At 37.5% G+C, this 21,183-nt stretch overlaps 1 protein-coding gene across 4 annotated transcripts in view; it reads left to right on the top strand.

Moving 5' to 3' along the window:
• The window catches only part of KDM6A (lysine demethylase 6A), a 299,506-nt gene that overhangs the window by 258,408 nt on the left and 19,915 nt on the right, over positions 1–21,183 (top strand). For 2 of the 4 annotated variants that reach the window (XM_075912756.1, XM_075912747.1), the window contains 8 exons: positions 5,861–5,990; positions 7,560–7,665; positions 8,476–8,681; positions 10,082–10,240; positions 10,982–11,046; positions 11,126–11,200; positions 17,389–17,537; positions 19,859–19,973. In XM_075912756.1, the coding sequence (XP_075768871.1) occupies positions 5,861–5,990; positions 7,560–7,665; positions 8,476–8,681; positions 10,082–10,240; positions 10,982–11,046; positions 11,126–11,200; positions 17,389–17,537; positions 19,859–19,973 (1,005 nt within the window). The remainder of the gene's footprint in view (positions 1–5,860; positions 5,991–7,559; positions 7,666–8,475; positions 8,682–10,081; positions 10,241–10,981; positions 11,047–11,125; positions 11,201–17,388; positions 17,538–19,858; positions 19,974–21,183) is intronic. The other 2 variants (XM_075912767.1, XM_075912776.1) reach the window with 1 other exon arrangement.

The raw sequence follows: 21,183 nt of genomic DNA, 5'->3' as shown, positions 1-21,183 counted from the left end.
CATTCCACATCCATTATCCTCAGACACAGCTCACTTTGCACTTTCATTTTGTATGCATGCACAGTCCCATTCTACAGATATCCTTGCCTTCTGCTAGACCTCTAAATTCTAAATTTTCCATGTACCTTGCAAGTTTTCATACATTTCTAAAGGATAGCAAGGGACCACCACTAGTGTAAAGGAAAATCCTCTACATTTGACTACCTTTCTCCTTATTGGAAAGGGCAGCAAATCAGACCTGCTGTGCAGGCTGATGGATAGCCTGTTTCTCCAACCAGTGCAAGAAATAAAGCTACTTCGCAGCTGAGTAGTTAAAGGATTGAAACTTTAGAATTAGGGCTGAAAGCTTCACCAAGAAGTAGTTCTTCCTGTCCTTAAGACATGCGTATTGCCCTTTCACAGAACAGATCTTTTAAGTATCCCATGGCTTGTGGTTAAAGAATAAGGTTCCCAGAATCATCAACTATTAACCATTCGGGGTGTTTTATTAACTAAGTAGTTGTAATTGAGAAAAAAATAATGCTTGATGAGTCATCTTTCTGCAAGAATTATATATATGCACACACCTACAACATACTAAATGTTTCCTATCATGTTAATTAATATACAGTACTATAGTAAATGAAACAATGAATTCTCACTACTGTGACTCTTGGGTAATGTTGATTGCTAATGTGTTCCTGAACCACAGGGCTCTGAGTATCTGGTCTACAGGTTGTTTCCACACAATATCAATGTTCCCCCAATCTAAGCACCAAGAATATCAAGGGAAAGGAACACAGGCCACCTCACGGGCAATCTGAGCTCTGCTGGTGCCAGCTTGCCAACTTTGTGCAAATGCTAGCCTTGTGAGCAAGGTTTCCCTGCCCATGATATACAGTATCCTCCCAAGCTCCCTGAGCAGCTAGCTGCACACTATCGTAACAGGAGGATATTTTTAGTGAGAAAGCTAGAAGATACAATTACCAATATTCTGCTAAAATATTAGATCATATGTAAGTGGGGGAATGGTCCCGTTATTGTGGGGAACTTTCCTGGCTTCTATACTACCCCAGTGAAATGGACCAGTGAAAGAATCTGAGTCCCTGCTCCCATTTCTTTTACCCAAAAGCCTCCCTGTCCCTGAGGGTTCCCTTTCCACTCTCCTGAGTAGCAGAGTCTTTGAAATCCCAACATGGCTGGGCCCAGGTTTTCTGGGGCTTAATACCCGACCTTGTAGTTACTTAGGGCAGGGGCTAGGGTGTCCCCACTCCAGGATGCTCTCTTCACACTGGATGCTTTCTTGACCCACTGATCATTCCATACAGTTCAAAGCGAATACAATTTATTAAACAGCAACTGATTAAAAAGAAAAAAATAAGGGAAAAAATGAAAAAGGTTAAAAGAGAACACATAGTCCTGCTCTGTAGCACAGGGACATCACAGACAGCAGTCTGCAGAGTGTAAGGACAGTTCACAGTCTGCTCCTTATAGGTCCCAGGGCTCTCTGAGGCCCTGGCTGTGCTGCATGGGGGCTGCTGGTTGGACACACTTGCTCTGGTAGTGACCACTCGACTTCAGGCTCTAGGTGGCAGGACCCCTCTCCCAGTTGGAGTTATTACAAGCCCTCTCCAAGTCTGGCCTGCAGGGCCTCTTGGCTGGTGGTGTCTCCTTATCCAGAGCCTCTTTCCCCCCCTTTGCTGGTCCCAGCTGCTCACCACACCCAGCTCCAGACTATGCTACTTTGCCAGCCTCCAGCTCCTTGCATTGCTTCTCTGACCCCTTTGGCTCTGGTCACTGCAGGTCTGCTCCTCAGCACAGCTTGCACTCCTTGGTCTGTGTGTGTCTGTCTCTGTCACTGCAGGTCTGTCTGTCAGCACAGCTTGGACCCCTTGCTACTCTTCTTAGCTCTCTCCCCCTTGACTCAGACTCAGAAAATCCCAGCTCACACGGAGGACGGGACCTGACCTCCTAATTCCCACATTGACCTGTCCATCCTGTTAATCAGGCTGACCTGCAGTGTTGGCCTCTTCCCATTGTCCCTGGGGTCTGTCAGTCTCAGGGCCCTGATTTCTCATGGGCCCTTCCCCATTTGGTACGGGGAGCTGGCCAACCAAAAACTCCCACTGAGTTTAGTAAGGGGCTAACAGTCCCCTTACACATGCATCCTGTGACTTTCTTCAAAGAAGTTCATATTCCAGTGCAGTAGGTGCTGCTTGTGTAACTGAAAACGTTGAATTCTGTGATTGATAGTATCTGAATAACTGTTGTTGCTTCCATTAATGGCCCACTTCTGAATTTAAGTGTAGTTTGATGTACTTACTTTATCATTTGTGAGCAGCAGTGGTAATGAACCAAAGCAGGCATGAATGTGGTTTATATAGCACTAATTGTACTTGAAAAGCATCCTTGCAGATGCATCCTACATTAGACAGTGAATTTACAATTAAAATGTTGTTTTTAATCAGAAAAATGCTAACTTTTTTCAGTGAGAAACATTGATGTATAAATCACACAGAATAAACTGCCCATAAGAGAAATGCTGAGCTCAAAATTAAATAATATTATCATTAGTTTGTATCTAAAGGCAGGCAGTTGCTATGAAGTAAACTTTGGGGATATTAAATATACATGTTAATGTTTTCCCAGTATTTCCCTATACCCATTGAAGATACTGAAGTTTCCTGAAGAACTTTGGGAGGTCCTTCTCTCTGACGGCTCTTTCATTCATTTGGTCCTGTAAAATAGAGCCAGTTTATTGCATCAGTCTATGATGTACATAGCCAGTGTCCTAAATAGTGCAACTGGGTGTCAGGGGCCAATCATAAACCACAGGAATAAGGTTATTGGAGGGGGAAAGGGAGAAAAGGAGGAAATTGTTACATTTTTAATGTCATTTGGATAATTTAATTCCTTTTAACACAGGGAAATGCTCTCATCAATCCATTTTACATTTTTCCTTGTGTAAAGCAGAAGAAATACAAGAAAAAATAATGTAATCTTTTGTGTTAGGGAAAAAATACTATTCAAAAAGGTGTTTCAGCCTTTAATTTTTCTTAGTTTTCAGTGAATCCTGGAGCCTTTCAATATCATTAATGCTTATCATTACCATACTACTTATTTCAAATGGAGTGTTCAGAGTATTTGGGGGGAGGACATTTTAAGATTATTTTTCTTATCGATGCTGTTTACTCTCAGTGCATTAAATTGGTAGCTAAAGAACAACAAGAAGTCTTCAATCCAGATTCAAGTAATGATTACTTTTTCCCATGATGCTTCTCTTCCTTTCTGGGAATATTTGGTTCTCTTTACCCTCCTGTTTTTGTGTTGGAATTTCTTTGGATTAGAGTGCCTTTGGGGGGGGGGGGGGGAGAGAGAGACAAGAGGTAGTTGAACTTAATTTTCATATGTAGTCAGCCAGTTCTTCCTTTATTCCTATTCTGTTCTGGTCTCCATTAATACGTACTGACTTGTTGGGAGTATTGAAGATTTACTAATGTTTGTCAACTACATGGATAGTCTTCAGAGGCCTTCTGTGGAAATACAAAACTAGTCTTCTCTCAGATGCTTATAGCTTTGACAAATCTAGAGAAGCAATTTCTCAATACCTATAAAGGGCTGCTTTCTGGATTATGTTCTAGAACACATGACAAACAAGTTATTCTCATCATGGAACTAAGAAAAAATCTGGGTTTTTTTTTTTTTTTTTTAGAAGTGCTGGTGATTGATCTTGAGCATTACAACTGAAGCCCATTGAGTTGTGCATAGTACCAAGGAAAGTGTTTGAAACAGTAAAGATAGTTATAAAATACCTAGATTACCCTGTTCTGAAAAAAGAAAACTGATTAACCAATTAACTAAAATTCTTAGGAAACTTCAGCAAAGCATAGTGTGGTACTGGTTAGGGATGTGAATGTAACCATGCACATACGTGCAAAACTCCTCTCCCATTGCCACTCCTTTATCAGATGCAGCAGTGTTGAGGTGAAGGTGAGAGTTGTTTGCCTTCCCCACTGCTGCCTCTGATACAGGAGCGGGAAGGCAGGAATCAGTGCTTGCGGGGAGCAACTTCTCCGCCCCTGCTGTCTCTGATACCCATATGCAGAATACATAGTTGCATAGGGCACCTGAAAATGTGGGGCATCACTGGGTCTTAATAGCCACCCATTTGTCTTTTCCTATTCCTGTTCTGAGATTCTACCTCCTCCGGAGAGGATCTAGTTAACTTAATAGGTTTGGCAGGCTTTTTCACTCTTAGCAGAACATGGAACCTGTAAATGATCTATTCAAGTGGTAATGAAGTCATTTAACAGGCATTTTCAACTCCAGGTGTATACTGTCAGTTTTTGAATTTATTGACAATTTGTCTATAGGACCTTGGTTTAAAATTTGTTTTAAAATTTCATAAGTGTGTTGCTGAAGATTATACAATCACATATCTAAAAAATCGTCGTCCCACTCCCTCCTTCCTCCAGCTGCCATTGGGCATAGGGGGCACAGTTTAATAATATTGTGTACAACTCCATAAATCCTATGGACAGCCCTGGTGAGAGGTAAAGTTCTGTCATGAATTAGAAAATGGCTCTGAGACAGAAAATATAGCAGGAATAAATAGGTTATTTGTCATGGCAAAAGACTAAAGGGGACTCACGTAGCAAGAAAAAAATATTAGGCACTTTTTGTGTTCTTCCATACAACCAGACTTAACATTGCTGATATTTCAGTATTCTTTATTTTAAAAAAGGGAGTTAGAATTTTGAAGATGCCTGTTCTCAGAGTTCTTATCTATACTCATCTGTTGACTTACAGTGTGTGTCAGAGGGTTATTTGTACTAATCATTGGTTTGGAAAGAAGTTGTGACTATTTCTAGTCAGAAATATAGCCATGTCCATTAGATATTAAGACTCTTTCATTAAATCAAGTAAGTCCTCTTGGCATCACCTTTTTAAAATCATATTTTGTATGTTTAGCCTAGAAGATTAGGTAAAAATAAAAGATTTAAGATACTATGCCACACAAACCCCATGTTTTATATGCGTATAAAATGGCATTTTTGTTTGGAGGGTGAGGATTATTAATTTTGTAGTTAATAATAACCATGTTATAGTCTCGCTCCTAGATAAAGAAAAAATGCAATATATCTTCGTTAATTATCACTTCACTAATCTTCCAGCACAGTAATTTAGTCTTACTTGTGCCTCACATGGAAGATTTAAAAGTTGAGTGCTGCAGAATTACTTTAACAAATTATTCTGTAGTATGTGCTACTATACTGTGAAGTACAAGTATTAAATTAAACTTGTTAAAATAAATTAATGATGTAGATTACAGCATGGTAGTTTTTCAGTTGTATGAGTTCTTGGTGATTTGCAAATTTGCAATTTTTTGACTAGCAGTTTTTTGTATGAAATTGTGTGAGATTCTGTGCATTATCAATTTAAAAATGGTATATCCTCTGTTATACCTTTCAGAAGAAAGCTATTTGGTGTTTTGTTCCTCATAGTTATGAATGGATCACCTGGTAGTCAGTGCCAATTAATAAGGTTCTGTTGTAATTAATTTATCACAGCAAGTAGTTTTTAACTATCATTAAGATTTTCTTTATTTTGAGATTAGTTATACTTTTAACAAAAGACGGTGTTTTTGTAAATTGGGGGTGGGGAGTGGAGATAGTAGGAATAATTGAAAATGTCATCTTACTAAATAATGAGAATCCTTGATTAAGATATATCCTGGAGGTACCACTTATACATGGGTAAATCATGATTATTATATTCATATTTTCCATTGTGCCTAATGTGTAACTAGTGCATATTCAGTAAATAGACTTGTTTTTTTTTTAATCAAATGTTCACACAGATAGCTCTCTTTCTTTTTTAGGAATCTGGGTAAAAATGGCTTATCTAACAGTAGCATTTTATTGGATAAATGTCCACCTCCACGACCACCACCTCCACCATACCCTCCCTTGCCAAAGGACAAGTTGAATCCACCTACACCTAGTATTTATGTAAGTATCAACTGACTGGTAGGAATGATTTGGTTAGGACTTTTTGTAACTCTTCAACTAGCTTTTTTTAATTTCAGTAAGTATTGAAACAATCCTCAAAGGGGTATCCATGTTAGTTTGTGACTGCAAAAACAATGAGAAGTCCTGTGGCACCTTAAAGGCTAACATTTATTTGGGCATAAACTTTTGTAGGTAAAAACTATGCATCTGACCATGTGTTTTTTACTCACAGAAGCTTATTTCCAAATAAATCTGTTAGCCTTTAAGGTATCACAGAACTCCCTGTTTTTATTGAAACACAGTATCTTATTCAGAGCTAAATTTTACTTTCAGGGCTGCAACATGTAAAAAGGCAGAGTTCTGATCCCAAAGAAAATCTTGTGATATTAAAACTGTGTAAGTGATTCAAACTGAGAATTCCAATGTGATTACTCAATTGAAATGAAAACACATTAGAAATGCTTTTTAAATTTTTAGTATTTCAAGTACTGATTTTAAAATTCAGTTCATAAAACACAACTGTCACTAAAAATTCAAATAGAGTTATAAAGTATTTTAAGATGCATTTGCATGAGATTACTCTCATAGCTATATCAGCAGATAACTAAACGGAACTCTCCTGCCAGTATATATCAGAATACAACAAAGAAAATCAATTAAGGTTGCAATGGCAATCTTATAGCAAATGATAAATATAAAGAACATGAGGTGTAAAAAGCTTTCATGAGAGATTTCCGTACTCATGCCTACTTTCTGGTCATGGAGGAGTAACTTAGGCTCTTACAAATTGTTAGTCTTTAAAGTGCAGCTGGACTCCTTGTTGGTTTTTTCCAACACAGATTTCAGTAGTTTTTATCCACATAGTGAAATTGATGTTTTCTCTAGAGACGTAACCTCTACTGACCCCTAGAGGCACAATGTTGAAAGATTGGCAACAAGATCAAAATTAGATTCAACTGAAAATGTAACGAAGCATTTTTTTTAAACTTACTAAAGTCAATTGTTTTGCTTAATAGTAGAACAATGTAGATGACATTTCTGTTTTAGTAATACAGTTTCCTTTAACATAATCTAAAGGATTATTTTATGACTTTTGAAAATAGTCAACATAATTTATAGTTTTGGAGATTGTGTAGTAGAGAACAAAAATAACTGTGTGTGAATCTTAGCTATTAAAATATATACAATAGAAATTAGGTATTTTTGGGGAGGAACAAGAAATTAAGAAAGGAGCTCTGCTGAGGTAAAATACTGAATAGATGCTGTATAGAACACTGGTTACTAGACTTTGGGATCTGTTGTCAAATACAGAAATAAACTGCAGTAAAATTGAGTTTAGAAAATCTTTTCATCAAAGGAATCTGGATAGAATTTTTGCAAAAGAGTAAATTATAGGAAACAATTTTATTTCAAAAGAAGTGAAACCAATATTTAATGGAAAAGTATTGTGTAATATAACTGATTCACAAGAATTCATGAAAGTGTATAGGTTTCCTGACATCATTTTATTTTATTTTACTAATAAAAAGTCTACATTTCCCTGACCTCTAAAACTCTTGTAATTTGCAGTTGGAAAATAAACGTGATGCTTTCTATCCACCTTTACATCAATTTTGTACAAATCCAAACAACCCTGTTACTGTAATACGTGGCCTTGCTGGAGCTCTTAAATTAGGTAAGTTTGTTTTATACAAAAAACCAAAGCACAGAATAGAATTTTCTTTTTAAATGAATGTATGTGCGTAGGAAAGTTTTTGAAGTAATCTGTGAAGCATTCACAAAAGTCATTTTGATTTAATATATTTATGTTTGTACCACAAGTAATGAGGGCAATATGTAGTTTGCAAACTAAGCAGTATTTCTGTTGTACTTGAAACAACTTAGTATCCAGCAGCTCCCATTGACTATACTTAAGCAGGTGCCTAAACTTGTTTCAAAAAGTAACGTGAGATTTCTTTTTTTGAAACTTTTGGTCCATGGAGTTTTATGCCTTAATTTTTTCATCTGCAAAATGTGGGATGGTAATTCGCCTGTATTGATAAGGCATTTGGGGATCTATGGATTAAGTTTTTTGTACTTGCTGGGCATGTTTATTATTTAATAGAAGTATTTTTGTAGACACCGGGATTTCTCTGAAACATGTATATTCAGAAATAATATTGTCATACTGCTACTAATTTTCTTTATTTACTTCATTTAATAATATTTGTACTTTTTTTAGTCAGCATAGTTTCATTTAAGCTTTTATAAGAGCTCGTAGGGTAGGGTTTTTAATATATGAATATTTCATATGAAGCCTAAGTAAACTGGACAGTTTATCATAGTGGAGAAATTACCTATTTCCTTTTCAGATAAAATATCAAATGTTGTGCTTCAGCATATACTTTAGTTTCTTCAAATATATTAATCTCTGCCTTCCCAATATATAATTTAACCTTTTCATATAAGTGATAGTTCAGTAATGATCTCTATTCATGTTCTTTAGATCTAGGACTTTTTTCTACTAAAACATTAGTAGAAGCAAATAATGAACACATAGTGGAAGTGAGGACACAATTACTTCAACCAGCAGATGAAAACTGGGACCCCACTGGAATAAAGAAAATCTGGCGTTGTGAAAGTAGTAGATCTCATACTACAATAGCTAAATATGCACAGTACCAGGCCGCCTCATTCCAGGAGTCGTTAAGGGTAAATACATCTTTATTATTTTATAAAGCACACACTAATATTGCAATCAACTTGCCCGCAGTAAAATTTCCAAAATAATCATATGATCATCTTTTAAGGAGTCCTTTCCATCAGTTGGATTCCCAGTGATACTAATAGTACAGCTAAGCACATACATTCCTTGTGAATACATGGGCAAATATACTATAATGTGTTCGGCACAAATACCTTTAATTTCTTTAGTTAAGTCTATTAGTTATCATTTTCACATACATTTAAAACTGTTAAATTAAACTGACACATAGTAAAATGTAAGATCAGATGTAATTTGTTGAGAGCTTAAAAAATGCATTTAAACCTCTAAAATAACTCTTCGAAAAAGTATCTTGATATTTCTCAACTTCCAGTTTAAAAGTATTTTGAAATTTCTTTATTCAGAGTATAGTGATACAATGTTTGTGCTGCTTTATAGAAGCCCACACGCACTGTTTTCCTTCAACTCAAGTATTTGATACAGTAGAAATAATGATATAGTTTCAAAAATATGGCTGTAAATGCTTTCCATATATATTATTATGTAATGTGATTTTGTTTGCTATTATGTAATTGCTCCTATATTTGGGAATTCCTCAGTTTCTTAAATAAATTTGCTTTTTATTGGGGGGAAAAAAAGTTGTTTCACATATCTAAAGTGAAGTGTTCATGGGTTTTTTTTTTCCAAAATACATTTTTTGCCAACCTCATCTAATGTAAAAATAAAAAAGATACGCTAGATTTTTGAGGTCCCAAATTCTAGTGATGAGTACATCCTTGTTAACTGGGGAATTCCTGAAAGCTCCACACAGATGTGATCTTAGGTACATGAAAATACTAAGCTAAGTAGAGCAGAATTTGAGGTATTTCTGACCAACTATGTCTTGGAAGAGATTATGGAAGCAGCAGTAGGGGAGGGAGCCAATGGCTGGCATTTTCACTTTAATCACAAAGGAAGTGGTGGTGGGCTGAGTGAGGTGAGACAAGGACAGGAGAAATTTTAAGTTGGCACTTACGCTACAATCAAGAGAGAAAGAACTACTTTGTGTGCAGATCATAGCAAGGCCATTGGAACAATCTGTATAATGGGAGAGGTGACAGCTATTGTACCAAACTGTAAACACTGTATATGATGGAAACCATTACAAGATAGGGGATTGAGGCAGCTTCCTTAATTCCAGCCACCGATAGATAAGAAGCAGTAATGTAGGTAGGAGATCCAAATCTAGATCTATAAATGCAAGAAAGTAGAGAGGACTAATCATGGGCTGTGAGGGAGAAGCAGGAGAAGGAATCAAGGATATTCTGGAGGGATGGAGGGGCTACATTGGGGGATTTTGATGGCACCTGGTTTGGGCTGATAAGGGACACAAATGGGATTTTTCTAGATCTGCAATGGTGATTGGGGAAATGGGATATCCACTGAAGATTTCCGGCTGCTGTTTGGGGAAGTGAGCGAGCATTGTATTCTTCCTGATCATTCCAACGCTGTTGGAAGGTGGGGGCTGCCAGAAGCCTTAAGCCCCACTGGTTCTCAGGGCCACAAGGTAAGCTAGAAAGGGGTCAGAGGACGGGCCAGAACCTTATGCAGAGAGTGGGGTTGGTGGGGGAGGTATGTGGCTGGAGCCCTGGTTATTGTCAGGGGAGGAATCTAGAAATATGCTAAGTATTTGAGATATGGGGTGTTGGGCCAAAGTAATGTTTTTGTCAGTACAAAAGAAGGGGAATGAATGTAAAAGTGTATACATAATTTGCCTTCAATAATTTTTAAAATATAGAGCTAACATATTAAAGTTCACAACAATTAAGTGCATCAGAGTGTAGCTGTATCAAAACTTTAAAAAATAGAAGGAAAAGATTGCATATAGGCTTCCGGAGCAGCAAATTTTTGATAATGCACATGAACTGGCATGTTACAAGAGGACACCTGGAAAGCCTCTATTTTCATTAACATTTGCATGAAAAAATTGCATCGATAACAGCAGTATTTTCAAATAAGGTTATTTTTATCTTAAGTTACTATTAGCAAAGAAATGTAAAATATAAATATATATGTTAAAATGATCATGGTCACAATGTTCCTTTTCCTCTTTTTTGTAAGTCATCAAAATACTGTTCCTATCTCACTCTTATCCCCAATTTCCCTCTAGTCTTCAAAGCAACCTCTGCTCTAAATGTTCCTTTTATAATTATAGATGCAAAAGTTTTCATAATGTATTTGGTTTGAGATTAAATCTATTAATACTATATGATAAAGTGATAGGAAATTTCACTTTTTTGTTTTGCAGGAGGAAAATGAGAAAAAGAGTCACCACAAGGACCACTCGGATAATGAATCCACATCTTCTGATAAGTGAGTTAGGTGTAAATAGTGTACTTCTATGATTTCTGTCCCAAAAGTTATATTTCATATATTTCCGTAATTTTTACAGTTCTGGTAGAAGAAGAAAAGGACCTTTCAAAACAATCAAGTTTGGGACCAATATTGATCTGTCAGATGATAAAAAGTAAGTCTCCCTGCAATTTGTCTTTGTCTGTAGTTATAAAAAAAACTTGAGCCAACATGCCCAGCCATGTTATTTACCTAGAGTTTTCCATTGTCACATTTAGGTTCCTGTAGTTCATTTTACTTTTTTATTTAATAAAAGTATGCATACTGTGTCCATATCGTTTGGCTTTGGCACCCAGCTTAATTTTAGAGTTGTTTAACTTGTCTCTGGTTACATTATAGTTGCTTCTGCCATTTAAAAGAAATACATGTTTTTCCTGGTAATAAAGCAGCAAAACCATATTGCTATGCAAGAAATCCATATACTTGCAAAGTTTTAGAATTCCCAATTCCTAAACTAATTGAAGACAAATGCTTATACAATTAATCGCATGGTATTTTTCAGCAGATAGATATCAATTGCAAAAGTTCTGTAATGCAAACAAATTCATCATATGAGAGTGAAAGTGTTTTAAAGGCTAAGCTGCATGATTTTCCTAGAAAGAGCTTGAAGAAAAGTTAGGGTTTTATTATAGGGCCTCAAGGCTTTTCCATCTACTTTCCTTTGTTATAACTCCCAATCACAGTAATGTAACTGAGGGGAAAACAAACTTTAGAAGAAAAACAGAATGTTAAGCATCTGCACATACGTGAAGGGATGTTTTTTATAGGAAGGGTATCTCCTAGTCCATATCATTCTGTGTAAATTCCAGTAGTTTGTTCCCTCATGTTGTTTGTTCCCCAGTGTGCATTATGTCTTTAAAAACGTACTTCCAAAAAACTTACCTTCATCTTCTTTCCTGACTGTCCTTTTTGCTTAAAAAAAGAGTTCTGATAGGAGGCTTGTATTTTAAGAAACTATGCACATATTTCAGGAGGAAAAAAATTGTTTCCATTGTCATTTAGTATAATCCTGATTTATACTCAGTGAGCTGAGAGAGAGAGAGAGAGAGAGAGACTAGTATTCACAGTATAAGACTGGAATGAGAAGTCTTGAAGAGTGAAGACTGGGACAAGCAACTAGGGTAGAGAAGAGACAGGATGGAGAAACATGTTATCCAAACTTTGGAGAAATGTGCGAAAGATTCTTTGTGCACCAAAGCATATTCTTCTCAAGAGCCTGCAATAGAACTTGAGATCCTAGAGTCTTCTCATCCTTCTGCTGCCAACAGAGATCTATGAAACCAGGGGGCAAAGTGTCTCAGCTCCTAACAGAAAATAACCACATACCGTTGCGTATCAGTTACTCCATTAGCACAAGTGGCAGTGGTCTATATGGTAGAACTAAAAATTCCAACCCTACTGCTTAACCACAGGTGTCAGTAGAATGCCATATGGTAGATTTTTTTTTTCTAGCTTACTTTTTTAAAACCCTAAAAAACTACATGCAGAAAATGTATTAAAAAGGATGTTATAGATTGCAGTTACACACTCAAAAGTTAGGAAACACGATCCTCTTGTGCATATGTACAAAGACTGTACATCATGATCACATACTGTTGTTTCCACCGGACTCCATCTCATGCAACATTTCCTAACTTCTCAGTACACTGTACTTGATTTTGCAACCTTAATGTTTTTAACATAGGTTTGTGTGTGTTAGATTTACCGTTCATGCCAAACCCATTTTCTCTCATAAGCTTAATATTCACCACTTGGGCGCTACTCTTTTACAATAATTTCCATCTCCTAACCTCGACTTTTTCTTCATTCCTTCCTCTTGCTTCCACTGGAATTTCTTTTTTCCAGGAAATCATTCTGATCCATGGCCTGTCTTTTCCCTTGCCTCTGCCTTTTTGTATTCACTAAAAGGTAGCTCTTTTCTTCTAATTCAGCATCTGTTGTTGCTCTCTCCTTCAGAAGCCTCTCTCCTTTAGATCCCGCATCCCGACTTACAGGGTTATTGCTGTGGTGTTCAGTTTCTCTTTTTACTTTAACCAATATTTGTCCTTTTTGAAGGCTATTCAGTTTGGATTATCCTATACCTTTTTCTCCAGGTAACCAATTAAACCCATTAGTACAGGGCAACTTCATCTGTATTCATCTTGCAAAGCGATAAAGAGAGAGACTCATCTTATTCCCTTCTAACTAGAGTATCCCCACTCTGAACAGCTTCCTCTGCCTTCACTGTGATATTTCTAGCTGAGACAGACTGCTCAAACAGGCCTGCTTATTCTTCAGAGATGGTTAAATGGGACTGACATTACAGTTGTCGCATAATAATTTTTCTGCAAGTCTGTTTTAGTCTTAAAGTAAAAGCACTTCCGAAAAAATATTAAAAAATAAAATAACCTACATGCATGTTACCAAGCTTACCAGAGATCACTCCAACCTTAACGTAGACTCTGGCGGGAGAAGTCCTTTCAGTACCCCATTTGGGGTGTGGGGTTCAGAACAAGCACAACTGAGTTATGGTAATTCAGTATGCATATTTCTTCCAAAGCTTCCCTAATGATTGGGGCCTCTATAGATCAGAGGTCCTGTCCATTTGCTAGATCAGGAAAAAGTCCCTGCGTCTGCTTAAGCTGTTCATCCAAAAATCTTTTTATCTGTTGCTCCCTGGAGAATCCAGTATGCCAGCCTCTCCAAGTTATGCACAACTGCATTTTTAGTCCATGGACCCCGAAGATATTAAAGCTAATTCAGCAAGTTTAATTTCAAGAAAGTTTTAATTTAATTCCACAAAGTTTGTCCATTGTATTGTCAGTCTATCATGCTCTCCTCTTTATATTTCTGCTGTATGAATGCATGACTCTTTTGTCTTTCAGCTTAGTCTCGTGCCCTTCTCCAAAGGGACTTCAGATTTTCATACGGACAATTTGTCTGATTCTTTTGGTGTTTCCCTTCAGTAACCTCTTTATTTAACTTTGCTTTTGACTTTTCCCACTAACAATCTGTTCTCTTCCCTTGGATTTTTTACACTCCTTTTTCAGATTTGTGTTTTCTTTTGAATTTCTGAACATATTCTGCAGAACTTGTTTCTTCTTCTAATCCTCATTAAACAATGAGATTATGCCCTTTAACAATTCTGTGTTTCTTCTGGATCCATGAGAAGCCAACAATGCAAAGAACTGAAGTTTTCTGTTGAAGTGGATGAGGAACTGCCCAGTACTAACTTGTTCTTCATTTTAATCTGCATTCATGAGTATTTCTGTATACCAGTGGCCTCAGACTCTCAGCCCATGAGCCATCTATGGCCGGAGCATATTTGCAGTCTAGCCCAAGGGAGGGAGTGTGTGTTTGAACTCATCCCCTAAGCCCTGCCCTTTCCCATCACTGTCCCACCCCATGGCATGTCATCTCCCAAGTGACCCCAGTCAGAGCCTCCTGCACTCCACATGGGCGCTGGAACCACAAGGAAGCAGAGACATGAGGTGCCATTTGGAGGACACACTTATTCTATATACCAATACAAATACATTATTTTTCTACATTTGTTTAAACACATTTTTGTTTTAAAAATAAACTGATTTAAAATTAAATTTGAAATATATTGTGTATATTGAGTAAATGTATTGTTAATTTATTATAGTAATTTTATTTATATGAAAACAATTCAAGCAATACATGTTCGTTGCCAAAGAAAATCAGGCAACTCAACAGTTTGAATTCAGTGGCCAAGCACCTGGAACTAAAGTTTGTTGATAGTGCTAGACCAGCTTTGTGCAGCATTACAGAGAAAATATTTTAATTTGAATTTATTCAACTAGTTTAGTTTAAGGACAAGCTTGTTCAAAGTTGACGAAGTAGGAAAGCTTGGTGTTTTTTTTTTAATTTTCTGATCTAAGACCGTCCTTCCCTCCCCCCCAAAAAATCTAAGAGAATAAGATCTACTAATTCTAAAATTTTGAAGGACATCATGACTAGGAGCAATCAGTTGTTTCCTAATTTATTTAATTGGTTAATTTTAAATGCAAAACGTGATTTTGATAACCTTACTTTTGTTATGTATTCAGCACATTTACAGTAACTAATAACAATTTTAAAATATTTGTGTGCATTTTAATTGAAATCCAGTATCCATTCAAATGCATCTTAGCATATATCATGCATAAAATTTAACCCGTTAACTAAACAGGATTCCACATCCCTAGTCTGGACATTTACCCCACAATTTAAAAAGCACGTTAGCATAAACCCAAATCAGCTTGCACAAGTAAGCCACAAGTATCTAATTGCACTTAAGACATGCCCTTGGCTACTGGTCAAGTTTTATCTGCAGGTTATGCCTGACCCCACCTTCTTTATGGTCAAGACGCTGATCCTCATTCTGACTTTGTACTGCTTTCCCACAGTTTAGGATTGATCCTGTCTTGCTGTTGATGAGATCTCCCCTTGCAGCTCCTGAAAGCCCCAGTTTCCTGCTAATTGGGTCTTCACATCATCATTCTCTCACTGGCCGTCTAGCTGCTCCTCCCTGGATACTTCCCTTAATCTGCTGCCACTGTAGTGTGCTGCTCCCCTCACTCCATCTCATACAGTCCTTATGGTCCTTATCTCCTGCTCATTGCTTCTCCAAGTGATTATGTTGCCCTTTGGCTTGAGTCTTGGTGGTGCCACCCTAGCTCTGTTGAACTGTTTTGGTCTGCCTGGTATCAGCCCTGTTCTGTGCTGCAATCCAGTGTGCTCCCATGACTCAGACATTTCTTCGCTCCTTTGGTGTTGTCTTGCTTGCTGAGATGGTCACTAGATGGGGTGATATGAGAGAAGCAGCAGCAAGGGTTTAACAGTATCAACTAGTGCTGCAGCTAGAAAATTTAGCACTTCGCTTATCAAAGCATTAGAGTCCAACCAATCAGGATGGCACATGTCTTACTCATGCAACCAATCTTACTTTCTACTTACCATGACGGTGCAGGTGAATGGATTTTTAAGCCCTTTCTATGATTAAAAATTTCATTTCCCCATCCTAAAGGACCAAAAAAAACCACCCCACTTTCCTTGATCTCACCTCTCTCCAAGACCACCCTTTCACATTTCTCTCCTTTGCCTCCAGCATCCTAAAGCTTACTGGCTTTTCTCTTGGATCTACCTTCCATTCTGAGGCACACATTCATCTGTTTCCACTGGGATAATCTTTCTGTTCAGGAATGAAACTGACTCATTTCTCTTGTGCTGATCTCCTAAGATAACTGTGATCAACCTTCTTGTAAATTCCTGCAGGGCCTCTTCATTGTTAGTGTGGAGTGCTTCTTCTAATAGTTGCTGTGTTCACTACCAGAGTTATCGCAGTATCAGAACCTGTCCATATGCCGTGTCACCAGCAGAGCTCAGATTTCACATTTTTTAAACTAAACTTTCATCTCTTCAGTAAAACAAAAAGGATTTTTTGTGATAATCAGAGCAGGAGAGGAAAAATAAGGATGCAATCGTGCTTTCATACACTGATGATTATTGGGAATTTGTGGTGGGATTTTTTTAAATTGATGTTTATGTACGGTTAATGCATAAAGGTTTTGCAATGTTTGCTGAAATTTCGTTGTTACTAGGATTAGGTTAGAGGTTGTAATAAAGCATGTAATAACGTTACTTTGTACATCTAAAGCAACTGTCTTCCAAGTTCCTCAAAACATCACTGTGGAGAAAGTCATTTTGCCTTCATTTGAAAGTTAGGGAAACTGAGGTATAGAGAAAACTTGGGTTTGGATTTCAAAGTAATTTTCTCAGAACTGTCTAGCACCCATTTCATCTTACTTGGTTTAGCCACGTGACCATTTTTCCCCTCAAGTAACTTTACAGATTTGTGATTTAAATTTAAAATATAATTAAAATGTAAAGAATAGCAGGAATTTGTGACATTTCCTAACTTAAATTTAGGGATCTATGGTCTCTGAGACCTAAGTTTCCGAAGTCAATGCTCTCAATTGCACATTTAACATGTATGCACAATTACTACAGTTGCATGCACAATTGTGTACACAAGTCAGGTGTAAAATTTGAAATGTAACTTTCTGAAAATTTAGACCAGAATGGACAGTTCTAGGATTTTGAGACTTGGATTTCAATCAAATATTAACATTAAATTGACATCCAAATTAGTGTAATTCCACAATGAGACATTAAATTGTGTATTAAGTTTTCTTCAAGAAACAATTTGTTCCTATAACTTACGGGGGTCACAGTTTTATAACATACTGTTAATATAATGCCCAAAGTATTCCTTGAAGTGCAGAGATTCACAGTTGTGCGTTTGCTGTTTTACTGCAGGTGGAAGTTGCAGCTCCATGAACTGACAAAACTTCCTGCTTTTGTACGTGTGGTGTCAGCAGGAAATCTTCTAAGCCATGTTGGTCATACAATCCTGGGAATGAACACAGTCCAGTTGTACATGAAGGTTCCAGGGAGTAGGACACTGGGTGAGTACAGACACTTTCCATGGAAAAAAATCTAGTGTCAAGAAGATGTTAACTTGGCCACATTGCAGATACTATATTGTTTATACAAAAAACAGGAGTATGTAGCACTTTAAAGACTAACAAGATGGTTTGTTAGGTGATGAGCTTTGGTGGGCCAGACCCACTTCCTCAGATTAAATAGTGGAAGAAAATTGTCACAACCATATATACCAAAGGATACAATTAAAAAATGAACACACATGAAAAGGACAAATCAAATTTCAGAACAGAAGGGGAAGGGGGGGGAGGAGGTAAATGTCGGTGAGCTAATGATATTAGAGGTGATAATTGGGGAAACTATCTTTGTAATGGATAAGATAATTAGAGTCTTTATTCAAACTTAGGCGTAAAGTGTCGAATTTAAACATGAATGACAGTTCAGAGGATTCTCTTTCAAGTGTAGTCTTAAAAGGCCTTTGGAGCAGGATGCAGGTAATCAAGTTGTTGAGACAATGTCTTTTCTGGTTGAAATGGCAAGAAACTGTTTTTTCTTTGTGATCCTGTCTAATATCTGTTTTGTGGGCATTGATCCTTTAGCCTTTTAAGACTACACTTGAAAGAGAATCCTCTGAACTGTCATTCATGCTTAAATTCAACACTTTACGCCTAAGTTTGAATAAAGACTCTAATTATCTTACCCATTACAAAGATAGCTTCCCCAATTATCACCTCTAATATCATTAGCTCACAGACATTTACCTCCTTCCCCCCCCCCCCCCCCTTCCCCTTCTGTTCTGAAATTTGATTTGTCCTTTTCATGTGTGTTCATTTTTTAATTGTATCCTTTGGTATATATGGTTGTGACAATTTTCTTCCACTATTTGATCTGAGGAAGTGGGTCTGGCCCACCAAAGCTCATCACCTAATAAACCATCTTGTTAGTCTTTAAAGTGCTACATAGTCTGGTGTAGCTGAAACAAAAAACTGGACTAACACGGCTACATTTCTATCACTATGTTGTTTAGGACATGCATAAATATAATGAAAGAGTAAAAGTACCAATTTTACTAAAATTTAGAAAATACTTCATACTGCATATGCAAAGTGACAGATTCTCCTCTAACATTAACTTCTGATATTTTCTATCGTTAAAATGCTTTTATTTTCACAGCCTTAGTTGTTCATTATTGCTAACTTTTTGCTTTTAATTGCCTATTTCTTTAAGAAAATTGTTACCTTAGGGTGAGAGATAATTTTGTGGTTACAGCATTAAATTATAACTTAGGAAATGATGGGCAACCTGTGGGCCACACATGGCCCCATGGGATCCCATCTATAGCCTGTGGCTCCCCTATTTGCCCTTTTCACCCACATGTCTCTCACACAATAGAGTTCTGGAACCCCGTACTTCCTACTCCACCCACTCCCTCCAAGCACTTTTGGAGTACTGCAAATCTACTGATTCACGATCTGTAACCATTCCTCCCTTTCATAGTTGGAATGCTGTGAATCAGCTATTTGCGACTGTTCAGGTTCTGGAGAGGACAGGGGGCTAAGTGTGACTCAGTGGATTTATGGCACTCCGAAAGTACTGGGAGGCAGGCCTGGGAAAGAGGAAGTGCAGAGCTCTAGTGCCCCAATCGGCAAAGAGGTGGGAGAGGGGAACAGACAGGATGTTCACAGGTCACTAGTGGAACCTTAGTGGACCTGGTATCCTATGGCCTACTGAATTGAAGGAGGGTCACTCATGTGGCCCACTCACTATTCATGGTTGTCCATTGCTGACTTAGGAGATGAGTTCCTGGCTCTGCTTCTGGCTTCATGTGACTCTGCAAGTTTTAGTATATCCATGCCTCCGTTTTCCATCAGTAAAATGGAAGTAATGCTACTTTAACCTGTCTTTTCTCTGTAGATTGAAACTCTTTGGGACAGGGATCATTTCTTACTATGTACCTTAAACAATGTGCCCCCATAATAAAAATAATCAAGATGTTTGACTGAAGCTCATGTCCAGCAGAGTTCTTAGGATCTACAAGAGGGGAAGCAGCAAAGGACTATGCAGGGATTAGATACATTGATAACTTCTAGTCCTCCATAAATCAAGCAAAGCAAAACGATGTTGTTAATACATATCAGAAGTAACAGTGTTTTAACTGTGTATTTTGAAAAATTGCAGCTACCCAAATTCTGTGGTGCTACGCATTATGAACAAATACATATATAATTAAGCTATGATATTATTTGCCTTAATAATAATTAGTGCTTACATGGTAATTTACATGTTCACAGTGCTGTCAAAAAACTATCAATGTGAAAATAACAATTTTTCTCCTGAATTTCAGGTCACCAAGAAAATAACAATTTCTGTTCAGTAAACATAAATATTGGTCCAGGTGACTGTGAGTGGTTTGTTGTTCCTGAAAGCTATTGGGGTGTTCTGAATGACTTCTGTGAAAAGTAAGTTTCATGTGTTTTGTATTTATGTATGCCTGTTAGATGCAGAAACATCCCGTATATGCTGTCAATACGAAGGTGGAAATAATATTTTACAGCTTCTGATGAATCAGAAAAGTTTGTTAAAGTGTAAGGAAAAACCTACATCTGGCTCAGCATTTTAACCAAACAAATTGTAGTATGTAAAAAAACAGCGAACTTTGTGACGATTTCAGGTGCCTCAGGACAGTTTTGCCTCCAACAATCAGTAGTTAATTTAGATTTATTTCAGGACACTTAGGCTACGTCTACACTGGCCCCTTTTCAGGAAGGGGCATGTAAATTTCACGAGTCGTCGTAGGGAAATCCGCGGGGGATTTAAATATCCCCCGCGGCATTTAAATAAAAATGTCCGCCGCTTTTTTCCGGCTTTTAAAAAAGCCGGAAAAGAGCGTCTAGACTGGCCCCGATCCTCCGGAAAAAGTGCCCTTTTCCGGAGGCTCTTATTCCTCCTTTGAAGTAGGAATAAGAGCCTCCGGAAAAGGGCACTTTTTCCGGAGGATCGGGGCCAGTCTAGACGCTCTTTTCCGGCTTTTTTAAAAGCCGGAAAAAAGCGGCGGACATTTTTATTTAAATGCCGCGGGGGATATTTAAATCCCCCGCGGATTTCCCTACGACGACTCGTGAAATTTACATGCCCCTTCCGGAAAAGGGGCCAGTGTAGACGTAGCCTTAGGGTATGTCTACACAGTGGAGATATTTCGGGATACCGAGGCATCCTGAAATAGCTATCCTGCCTCTTAGAAATGCAAATGTTATTTCGAAATATTTTTCAAAGTAACAGGCATGCTATTTTGCCCTCCCTGCAAATCTCATTGCACAAGAGTTAAGGAATGGCTCCAAATAGCTCATTATTTTGAAATTTGGCACTGTTGGTAGTGCTAAATTTCAAAATAGCCTATTTTGAAATAGATTCGAAATAAGCTATACAGTGTCCGTAGTGCAAATTACATATCTTATTTTGAGTTTCGGGTGCAATGTAGATGCACCCTTAAAGAAAAATAAAAGTTGTTGAGGGCCACAGATTACATGATGGATTTGTAATGTATATGGAGGCTTTGATGTGCAAGTCTAATGTTCAAATTCAAACCATATCAGGAGGGCTTAAAAGTTATTACTCACATATGGCTCTTTAATGGCTCCAAATGCATTTTAAGACCCCAATCCAATTACC

Source organism: Pelodiscus sinensis, chromosome 1 (genome assembly GCF_049634645.1).
Source record: "Pelodiscus sinensis isolate JC-2024 chromosome 1, ASM4963464v1, whole genome shotgun sequence".
Taxonomy (NCBI): Eukaryota; Metazoa; Chordata; order Testudines; family Trionychidae; genus Pelodiscus; species Pelodiscus sinensis.
Note: the sequence above shows the minus strand (reverse complement) of the source record. Positions and strands in the feature narration are given on the sequence as shown.